The 12,169-nt window shown below is 42.3% G+C and overlaps 1 protein-coding gene across 1 annotated transcript; it reads right to left on the bottom strand.

Annotated features, from left to right (window-relative positions):
- Positions 1–620: 620 nt before the first annotated feature.
- On the bottom strand, positions 621–2,918 carry LOC118490473. The gene is made up of 4 exons (XM_035988132.1): positions 2,720–2,918; positions 1,846–2,286; positions 1,655–1,761; positions 621–1,535 (listed from the first exon to the last, which is right to left on the bottom strand). The coding sequence occupies exons 1-4, from the start codon at positions 2,916–2,918 to the stop codon at positions 621–623; spliced, it is 1,662 nt and encodes a 553-aa protein (XP_035844025.1).
- Positions 2,919–12,169: the final 9,251 nt, after the last annotated feature.

The raw sequence follows: 12,169 nt of genomic DNA, 5'->3' as shown, positions 1-12,169 counted from the left end.
GTTGGCCGTATAGACCTATACGCGTCGTCTAGGGTTTCAAATTACCTTTGTGCCCCTGTTTAAGGCCTATACTGGGTCTTTCCAGGGGTATATTGGTAATTAAATAAAAGATTTTCAAAATTCAAATTTTAAAAAAAGAAATGTTGCTGCCCATATAGATGACCCGTCCAGGTCTATACGAGGCGTCCTTTTTGAAAAATTCAAATATTCAAAATTCAAATTTTCAAAATGCCGCTCTTACAGACGACCCATCCCGCTCTATACGAGGCGTGCGTCTGGTTATGTTAAAATGACCTTTTAGCCCCTGATTTAAGCCTAGAATGGGGGCATATCAGGGGCAAAATGGTCTTTTGACCAATCGTATACGACACGTCTAGATCTATACAAGGCGTATTTTAGTAATTTTTTTAAAAAAAATTACAAATAAACTGTTTTAATCAATTCTAAATATAAAAAAATTATATAAATTTTTATAAAAATGTTATTAACCTGTTTTAATCAATTCTAATTATAGAAAAATGATAGAAATTATAAAAAATATAATAGAAATTGTAGAAAATTATAGGAATTAATACCAAAAAAATACTATTAATTACAAAAAATACTATTAATTACAAAAATCATTCTTCCGTATCACTATCGATATAATTAAGACTGGGGTTTGATCTTGGCGAAGGATTCATTATCGATGTATACCATTCTAGACGTGGCAAGTACATATCTTCCCATTGTTCCGTATGGGGTCTTCGGTAGGTCAACCATAGCCCATGTGCTGGTGGCATTGGATAATCCCCTTCGAGCTTAGCATGTATGAAGTGGTTCTCGTTAACATGTGTAAGTGTTATGAATAATGGTTGTTGATTAGCCGGAGGACTTAGTATCGGGAAGAAAGTGGAACTCACACCCATGGTTGTCGTTAAGAGGTGCACCCCGCTACCGTACATTTGTGCAATAAGAAGTCCTGCTAAGGGGAAGTCCATCCAGTGATCCTCCCCACAACCAGACACTGAATTCCAAATTAGGCCCTGACGATGCGTGTAAAAATAACCTTCATCCCATGCTTCAAATATTGGGAACCAGATCGATTCGTTCTGATCCATTTCTTGGACAAGGTCCCTTCGAATGAGCCCCCATGAACTCTGATCCATACCTAAGCCCACAGCCACAGACCGAAACCCACAATGACCGTCCGGTAACACATCTCGTATGCACGAGACGTGCGGATGAAACACTAGCGGAATGGCAGACTTAAACCGTTCGATGATTCCCTTGTACTCGTCCCCAATGATTAAAGGAAAACCATGATCATCTCGTGTCTCTTTCTTCTTAGAGCTCTTTGAACGACTTAGGCTCACTTTGGGTTTTTGGGACCTTATAACCGACTGTTGAGAGGCCTGTGACGGAATGTACGAGCTGTGGTGAGGTTTATCGTACTTACTTTGTCGGGAACCTTCAAAGCACGTGTTTGCATCACCGAAGGAGCTTCTCCTCAATTCTTCATCTATACGAGAGGCCTCGTCCAACCTTTGTTGTACCTGCTTTGTTGGACAACCGGTGGTTTGTTGGTAGATTTCTTTGGAGTCAACACCGCTTTAATCTTTGACATCATGCTTTTTTGCTGAGCTGGGGGGTGCGACTCTTATTGTTGTCTAACAATATTTAGCTCTTCGACCACGTCAACGTCATCGTCTATCAATTTACAACTTTGGAAGTTAAGTTTCTGCCAGAAGACGTCTATGTCTTTGAGTTGAATCGGACGCTCTGCATGGTTAAAAACAACATTGTTTAAGTCACATGATTAACGGAAATATATCACACAAGTGTTCTACGTTTAACAATTATTACCTTCACTTATGTACTTTTCAATCCTACAAGCACAGGGAAACCCGCAACTGTACCACATTTGGCAACCACATGATGAATGAAAGCGCTCCAAGACATTTAGCTTCCTAATTGCCTCTCCACTCAACAAGTCAAGGGCTGTATGGGATACTTTTCCAAGTAGGTGTTGAAACAGCGGGTGTTTGTGGTGGTTCATTCTTTTTTCGATGCTTTCTCGAAAAGTCTTCCTTATTTCACCAAACTGTGTCTCAACTATATCCCAGACACAACCAACTACACGGTCCAGCGAGCTCCTATCCAGGACATATCTCTTTAAGTTGGCATGTTGGCTCTCAACTCTGTTTGTGATAAGATTACCAAAGTTGCGCCTTTTATCGGTCCACGCAAAGACGAACATCTCCTTATAGTCTTTTAGCCAGTTATCGTACACGTAATTGAAGACTCCTAAAAAGTAAAAATAATTTAATAAAATTTGCATAGGTGAGTCGTATGTTATTAAAAAAACTTACTAGAACGTTTGCACTCCACAAGTCGCTTTCGCGTGTTGCGCAAGTGGTACTCGTAGATGGGTATGGATGGAGACTCAATCAATGTCCCGCAGAATGAAAAAAATTTTCCCGGTCTTCGTCCGCAGCCTTGCAGTGCTTCATAACATTCAGTTGTATGTGCCACCTGCAAAGAAGCCTGGAGGCGTCTGGAAATACTTTAGCACACGCGCCCATAAGGGCTAGGTCTCTATCCGTTAAAATCACACGTGGCTCCATACATTCATCCAACATTTACTTGACCCTCTCAAGCACCCACACAAAGTTATCATCACGTTCTTTACTAACAACGGCATGCACGATAATAAACGATTTGTTGGTAGGCGTCATACCAACAATCTGGATAAATGGCATATTGTATAAGTTTGTCTTGTACGTCGCATCAATCAGCATGACGTGGGGGAATGCACGCCACATGTCTCTCGAGTACCGATTAAGAAAGAAGATCTTTGTTACGATCTCTGTTCCGGGTTCCTCCCGTGTCTCGTAAATAAAGTCGTTGTTTATCAACATGTGTTCTAGTGACTGCATGGGAGTCAATCCTTGTCTTGTTCGGCTCTAATCTTTGCCACAACGTTTTGAACGTCTTTCTGAACATGAAACAAGTCGGGGTCATGCTCCCTTATTGTTTGAAATATTTTGCGCGGCTCCATGTTTTGAGCTGTCAGCTGCTCGATCAGTTTCATTTGGCTTGGAGTAAACCTTTGCACAAACGCGTGGGCCGACAGGTCCTCACAAACTTCGTGGTTATGTTCAATTTTTCCGTCTTTTATCTCCCAGGTTTCATATAGGTGGTTTCGCACAGCCAGCAGGTAAAACGGGCAACCGGTTTTTTTGCTTCCGGCTTTTCTAAGTGTTGTTGTAGTATGGTGCTCACCACCATGATCACATTCAAGCCATACCCTCCCGGTTCTTCCCCCAATTTTCTTTGATCGACAGGTGACAATAACGAAACCATCCGCGTTTGCTATTTCTTGTATCCGTTTCTTTAGTTCATCTAAAAAGTTGAAAACCTGTAACATCGACAACAACAACAACAACAACAACAACAACAACAATAATAATAATAATAATAATAATAATAATAATAACAATAATAATAATGATAATAATAATAAAATAATAATAATAAAATAGTAACTGATACCTACTTTTTTAAGTACGGATTGTCCGGGATGGGAGGTGCCTCACCACCATATCCACCATAACCACCATATTCACCATATCCTCAAACGTCCGGATTGTTTTGATGAACGTAAGTAGTGCCCGGGGAAATGAATTGCTGATGATCACCATCTCCTCCGTATCCATCAAATCCACCATATTCACTGTCTCCTCCGTATCCACTGTCTCCTCTGTATCCACGGTCTCCTCTGTATCCACTATTTCCTCCGTATCCATTGTCGCCTCCGTATCCACGGTCTCCTCCGTATCCACCATCTCCTCCGTATCCTCCATCTCCTCTGTATCCACTATTTACTCCGTATCCACCGTCTCCTCCGTAAGAATATTCACACCCGTATCTATAATCTGGATACCCTTGTTGCGTCCGATAACTTGGTTGACCAGTATGGTATGAGTCATCTACAGGGGTAGTTTCATCAATAGGGGGATGCTTGTTCAAATCTAGAAACGGTCTGTCTTGTTTTCCTTGTGTACTAGACACAACCTCCTCTTGCTCATTAGAATCGGGAACGCTAGACTCCTCCAAAATAAACAACCGTATCATCATTAGTAAATAATAAACTAAAACAACAACTAATTAAAACATTTAAGCTAATAACTGTTACCAGACCGCTTTCGGGCACCCAGTTGTCGCTAGAATACTACCCAAAGACATAGTTGTCGTCCCAGTATGATGACATTTCAACACTTCGGGATGATAAGAACACAAATGCAAACAACAAGAGTTTCTTTTGAAGAAATACAAGAAGAAACATAATGAAAGAAATGTTGAATGTTTGGGTGGACCAAGAATCCACTGCATGTTGCACTTTATGTGAGATATAGACGCCTCGTATAGCTCTAGACACCCCGTATAGCTTTAAGTCACATGTCAGACACATAGTCAAATCAATCTTTAAGACGCCTCGTATAGCCCTATACGAGGCGTCTTATTACCCTCGTATCGGTCCCTCGTACAGGCCTAGACTCCCCGTCTGATGTGACGTGGTACGAGGTGCAAAAGCTGGTCGGGAAAAGCAACCATATACGCCTCGTATAGCCCTATACGAGGCGTCTAGAAGGGTGTGGAAATAGGCATTAAGGTGTGTAAATATGTAGACCCAAAAATAAGCATTTAAAGTGTCACACCCTGGCTTTGCGGAAGCGTGGTTAATTCGGTGTGACTTCTTAATACCATAGCTTAATCATACCAAAGCTATATTAATTAAAAACATGCAAGGATCATCCATTAAGTTAAAACCGAAAATACCATAACATTGTTTTAACGGGAAACACCCTAACAACCATAATCTTGTTCAACAAACATTACAACTTAAACATAACATAAACACAGTTTAAGGACTGTGACTTGTCCAGGAAAGAGTCACATTCCCTAAACCCCGGATGACCTTGGAAACTAGTGCAGCGGGAAAACGTGCCATACCGTGCCAGATCTTTAATTCCCTGAAATACATGTAAGTTGAAAAATCAACAATAATGTTGAGCGAGTTCATGTGTAAGTGAGTAAATAAACCTTTGTATTTATCAAAAATCCTGGTATGTAGCAAATAAGGAAAAAGAGATCACCAATGGTTTGCAAGGCCATTGATATGTGTGAAATGCAAGTAGGAAGACTCAAACCTAGCGGATTTTGCGTTGGGCACAAAGTCACCCCGAGGTCCGTTATGATGGGCCTGGGGCTGGGCTCGCTACACCCAGATAGATCTACCGCTACTGTCCCTCGGTCCTACAATGAGGATTAATGGCCTCAAGTTGCGCCTACCCACTCACATGATCTAAGTAGTAACCCTCCTTACGCTAATCATACCATGTATAAAGTACTCGTAATCATAGTAACATGTATTTCACCCCCGCAGTTTAGAAAACTGAAAACAGTTAAGAGAAAAGGGGGACATGAACTCACAGTCAGTGCGTCTCTACCAAGTACTCCGAATTTCAGCTGCGCGACGACCTACATATACTAATTCTATTAAACGGATGGCCGTGCCTTAGCATTATAGTTTAGGTTTTTGGGAAATAGTTAGGCAACTATTCCGTGTTTATATTTTGCATGTACTTGGTAGTTAATCTCCTTCCCAAGGATGGGGGATTTAATACATGTGCGTTCAAATTTTAATATTAAGTCTCACTTAATATATTTTCATTTCTAATTCCAAATATAAATATTTTTCTCAAAAATATTATATTTCCATTTCACATAATTTTTCCCAAAAATAATACGTTGATAAAATATACGTTCATAGTCATTTCCGTATAATGAGTAAGTTACGTTTTAGTAATCGTGTGGTAATAATAATTACCGTTGTAACTTATATGTTTATCGTGAAAGCGTTCGTATTATTTTGGATCTATCAACGTTCGTAAATATTATTTTTACTCTAAAAATGATATTTATGTATTTTCACAAAATAATCATAAACAGTGTTGTGAAAAATTATATTTACCAAATATATATTTATCACGTTTAATTTTGTGAAAATCCCACCTCCGAATATTTGTAAATAAAGTCATGGCGAAATATGTTTTGAAAACATATCAAAAATAATTCTAACACTTGTAAATAATTCTAAGTGTTATGTTTTTAGAAAAATTTCGCCAGAGTTTCCCCTGTAACTGGAGGTGGCCACGCTTTAAAGCGTATCATTTTCTTTTACAAAATCACTTCAACACTTCTTTAATCAATCAATCAATTTCCGACACATCAAACTAGTCGACAAGTATGTAAATTGCATAATCGTATGAACTTGTAGTTTTTCCGAAAACTATAGTGTAGATCCCGTTATATTTTGTGGATCTTTGTATAAAGTAACTTAGATTAGTTCGAGAGGGTGTTTTAAGTGTTATACCTCTAGCTCGGAGCTAGGGAAGAATCTATGCGAAGAAGTGGTGGATAAAAGCAAGATAACGAGGTCCTTCGCCTTCCGTTAGCTCCAAGACTCCTTATGCGTGACCCGAAAGACTTGTGTAACCTTGGAATGAATGGATCAAGAGCCTAAAATGGGTGGGTGCCAAGGGGGTGTTCGGCCGTAGCTATGTAGAGAGGGAAAGAGAGAGTTTTGTGGTGATGTAATGAGTGTAAGATTATGTATGTAAAGGGTGGTACTTATAGACAAAATCTACATGTTTAACCAAGGGTTCTTATGTCCACTAGATACCCAACATGTGTGATTAAAATAATATATGGAAGGACAAGGTATGTCTCTTCTAGTTGGGGCCGGTTAGGATGGGGGGGGGGGGGTCTAGTTCGATTCCAACATGTTTAGTTAGGTTAGAGTTTAGTTAAGTAGGTTAGATTTAGGGGTTAACTCGGTTAGTGGTGTGATGTGTTCTATAGCGGGTGTTAGGGTATTCAGGGACCCTAACTGGCTCGGAAAAAGACCAATATTGTTAATGTCAATATTTTTATGCTCCGGGTATAGTCCGATTGTTCGGTTGGATAGAAATCCGTTAAAGTGCTTAAATAAGCTTTAAAGTGTCGTTAATAATATTTTTAGTGACACAACTTATTTCTCAAAGTGTCAGGAATATTTTCCTCATGTTTTGGCACTTTATTAGTTAGCCAGAAGCTAGTATGTTAATAAAAGTGCTGTGGCTTGTGCTTAGAGTACGTTTTAGGCACATCCAGTCATTATATCTTATTCGTAGAGACGCAGTTCTACAACCCTTGTATCCCTACACTCACTATGGGTGCAGTAAAATATTTCTGGCTCATACAGGCCTTAGAGGCAGTGTCTGCCTGATGCTGGCTTTATCAACATGTTCAATAGGTTATCCGTTCTAATGCTACTGTGCTTTTGTGCATCATGTTTGTCACTAAGGTTCAACATGTAAAATAATGTAGTGACGGTATGTAAAGTATGATGCAGGAATATACAAGTACTAGAAATCAAGTAGCAGTTCATCAGCAATTTCAGTTAAGCACAGTAATTAAGCAACAATTAATTATTAATTAGATTGTACGGATACCTGGTTTAGTGAGGGTTGTCACATTCTCCCCCCGTAGAAAAATTTCGTCCCGAAATTTTAAGTTCTGCTTGTAGAAGCAGGGTTCTCAAGAAATAGGTGGGGGTATTTCTCTTTCATTCGGTCCTCACGCTCCCAGGTGAATTCAGGACCATGTCTAGCATTCCAACGAACTTTGACGAGCTTGACACTGCTCCGGCGGGTCTTGTTTACTTTCCAATCCGTGACCTCAACAGGTTCTTCAACGAAATGGAGCGTGTCGTCAACATGAATTTCGTCGGTGGGAATGGCAACGGTAACTTGTGTTGGACTCTTCTTCAGATTGGATACATGGAATGTATCGTGAACACCATTTAGTTCAGCAGGTAGATCCAACTTGTATGCTACTAACCCGATTCTTTCCAAGATCTTGAACGGTCCAATATACCTTGGATTCAACTTCCCACGCTTCCCAAAGCGTGCCACACCCTTCTAGGGTGATACCTTCAACAAAACCATATCACCAACCTCAAACTCTAGAGGTTTCCTGCTTCGATCTGCGTAGGCTTTCTGCCGGTCACGAGCCGCACTGATGCGATCTCGTATCTGTGCGATCTTATCTGTGGTTTCCTGAACCATGTCAGGACCAACCAACTGTCTATCACCTACGTCAGACCAACAGAGCGGTGATCTGCATTTGCGCCCATATAAAGCTTCGAATGGCGCGGCACCAATACTGGTGTGGTAGCTGTTGTTGTATGAAAACTCAACCAGAGGCAAATGTTTATCCCAGCTACCGCCTAAATCCATAACACACGCTCTCAGCATGTCCTCCAACGTCTGAATCGTCCGCTCACTTTGGCCGTCGGTCTGCGGGTGAAAAGCAGTGCTCAGATTTAACTTTGAGCCAAAAGCTTCCTGGAAGGATTGCCATATCCTCGATACGAACCTTCCGTCTCTATCGGAGATGATCGAGAGAGGTACTCCATGGCGTGTAACAATCTCTCTCATGTAAATTTCGGCCAGTTTGGTCGTATTATCCTTCTCTCGGATAGGTAGGAAGTGTGCTGACTTCGTTAAGCGGTCCACTATTACCCAAATAGTGTCATGGACTCTTGGCGTTCTTGGCAACTTCGTAATAAAATCCATAGAGATTTGTTCCCATTTCCACTTGGGAATATCTGGTTGCTGCAGAAGTCCCGAAGGCTTCTGGTATTCTGCCTTAACCTTGGCGCATGTTAAACATTGGCTCACATAAATAGCAACATCGCCTTTCATCCTAGGCCACCAATAGTAATCTTTAAGATCCTAGTACATCTTATCCGCTCCAGGATGGATAGAGTACCGCGACTTGTGAGCTTCATCGAAAATAACCTTCCTTAAACCACCAAACAGAGGAACCCAAATCCTTTTCTCAAAACACAACGTTCCTTCCCTGTTTGGTACCAATAACTTCTCCATCCCACGGAGATACTCTTCTTCAAGGTTTCTTTCCTTGAGAGCTTCCTTCTGCGCGGCACGAATGCGCAGAGGAAAATCGGTTCGAATAACCATCTCCAAAGCCCTAACCCTTATGGGCTTGATCCTCTCTTTTCGACTTAGGGCATCGGCGACCACATTCGCCTTCCCTGGATGATATTTAATCTCGCAGTCGTAATCATTCAACAGTTCTACCCATCGTCTTTGCCTCATATTGAACTCCTTCTGGTTGAATATGTGCTGGAGGCTCTTGTGATCTGTGAAGATTGTGCACTTCGTACCATAAAGGTAGTGCCTCCAGATATTTAATGCAAAAATTACCGCGCCTAGTTCCAAATCATGTGTGGTATAGTTCTTCTCATGTACCTTCAGTTGGCGTGACGCGTAGGCAATAACCTTTTGGCGTTGCATCAACACACAACCCAATCCTTGACGCGATGCGTCGCAGTATACCACAAAATCATCTGTACCTTCCGGTAGGGCTAAGATTGGTGCGTTGCAAAGCTTATCTTTCAATATCTGGAACGCTTCTTCCTGTTTGATTCCACAATCAAACTTCTTATCCTTCTGCGTGAGGAGCGTCAATGGTTGAGCGATCTTTGAAAAATCCTTAATGAATCTGCGGTAATAGCCAGCTAAACCCAAGAATTGCCGAATCTCGGTTGGCGCCTTTGGCGTTTCCCAATCTTTGATCGCCTCGATCTTGGTTGGATCCACGTGGATTCCATCTCTATTTACCAGGTGACCAAGGAATTGCACTTCTCTTAGCCAAAACTCGCACTTAGAGAATTTGGCGTATAGCTGTTCCTTCTTTAGTAGCTCCAGAATGGCTCTTAAATGCTGCTCGTGCTCAGCCTTAGTCTTTGAATAAATCAAAATATCATCGATGAACACAATCACGAACTTATCCAAGTACGGCTTACAAACTCGATTCATCAAATCCATGAACACTGCAGGTGCGTTTGTCAAACCAAACGGCATAACGAGAAACTCGTAGTGTCCATATCGAGTTCTGAAGGCTGCCTTCGGGATACTCTCCTCCTGTATCCGTAGCTGATGGTATCCAGATCGAAGATCGATCTTTGAATAAAAGCTTGAACCTTGTAGTTGGTCAAACAGATCATCGATTCTTGGCAGAGGATACCTATTCTTGATCGTCAGCTTGTTCAACTCTCTGTAGTCAATACACATACGGAAACTACCGTCCTTCTTCTTGACAAACAAAACTGGAGCTCCCCAAGGCGAGAAGCTCGGTCGGATAAATCCCTTGTCTAACAACTCTTGAAGTTGCGTCGACAGTTCTTGCATCTCAGACGGAGCAAGTCTGTAGGGTGCCTTAGCCACAGGCGCGGCGCCTGGAACTAAGTCAATGCGAAACTCCACTTGCCTTTGTGGCGGCAAGCCAGGCAAATCTTCTGGGAAGACTTCTGGGTATTCCCTCACGACTGGGATGTCTTTGATCTTTGGCTCAGCAGCCTTCTTATCTACAATGTGTGCCAGAAAGGCAGCACATCCCTTCTGCAAACACTTTCTTGCCTTCAGGCAGCCAATAATCCTCAACGGCGTCTCACGCTTCTCTCCGTGAACAACAATGGTCTCACCATCATCGGTCGGGATACGAACGACCTTCTCATGACAAACTATCTCGGCCTTGTTACTCGATAACCAATCCATCCCTACTACCACGTCGAAGCTTCCCAACTGGACTGGTAGTAGATCTAGAGCGAACTCACGCTCTCCCAATTCGATTACGCAGCCTCGAATCACCTCATTTGCTTCTACTAACTTCCCATTCGCCAATTCAATCGAGTACGGAATATCTAACTTACTAGCGGCTAAACCAAGCATGTTCTTAAATTCTAACGACACGAAGCTATAATCGGCGCCAGTATCAAATAAAACGGATGCATAGCGTTGGTTTACAGGGAACGTACCAGTGACAACATTGGGATCCTGGCGCGCTTCCCTTGCTTCTATGTTGAAAACCCTTCCGCGGGCTTGGTTCAACTCCGGGCAATTTCTTTTGTAATGCCCAAGATTACCACAATTGAAACATCCGGGCCTCTGCCCGTTTCCACCATTGTTTCCTACTTGGTTGTTTCTCTGATTACGATTCATGGCGCCCGCTTGGTTTGCATTATTGACCCGATTCCCATCACCTCCATTATCTCCTTGTGGGTGATTCCCAGTACCACCACGGTTATTTCTATTCCCAAATCCTCCTTGGCCTCCCCGGCCAGCACTAGCCCAACAAGAATCCTTCGAATGGTCAGTCTTTCCACAAGCTTCACATACTTTTAGCCCGCAACGACCAGAGTGATGTCGTTGGCATGAGTTGCACTTGGGATGTGTACCCATATATCCCTTACCTTTCCTTCTACCACCAGCTGTATCCTGAGCTGGCGCGTTCTGTTCTCCTTTCTTAACCACCACCCCGGTGCCCTGCTTGAAGTTTGAAAAGTTCCGTTTGTTCCCTCCAGATGACTCCACATGAGTCTCCTTTTTCTTAGGCTCCACTTCATCAAACTTGTTCAAATGAATTGCCTCCTCTGTAAGAGCTACGCTCAAATCGATGGCTTCAGTGATAGTCGCAGGTTTGGAGGAGGTCACCATGCTTATGATTTGAGGAGCTAATCCCTAAATGAAGCGTTCAATTCTCTTGAACTCAGGAGTGACCATGTAAGGTACCACATGCGACAAGTCGTGGAATCTCTGAACATACTCTGCTATCTTTGGGCCTTCCATTTTTAGATGCCAGAACTCGGTCTCCAATCTCTGGATTTCGGCGCGAGAACAGTACTTTTTGCGCATGAGTTCCTTCAATTCGGTCCATGTCAGCGCGTAAGCAGCAGCTTCGCCAAGTGTCTGTACTTGCAAGTTCCACCAGGATAGGGCTCCATCCAAAAATAGCCCAGAGATATAAGTGACTTGCTGATCCAATGCGCATTTGCTCATGCGAAGAACGGATTCTGTTTTCTCAGCCCAGCGGACAAAAGCGACGGCACCTCCGGTGCCATCAAAGTTTACGGGCTTGCAGTCCAAGAACTATTTGTAGGTGCACCCTGCACATACATTATAACACATGATTGGCATTAGCACTCTTGCTAAGGGAATCCATTTAGGTCATGGTATGTCTTAATGACTTAGGGTTACCATGAGGTGGATTGTTGTTGTTG

The sequence above is a fragment of the Helianthus annuus genome, chromosome 3 (assembly GCF_002127325.2).
Source record: "Helianthus annuus cultivar XRQ/B chromosome 3, HanXRQr2.0-SUNRISE, whole genome shotgun sequence".
Classification (NCBI taxonomy): domain Eukaryota; kingdom Viridiplantae; phylum Streptophyta; class Magnoliopsida; order Asterales; family Asteraceae; genus Helianthus; species Helianthus annuus.
This window is presented reverse-complemented; position numbering and strand designations above follow the sequence as displayed.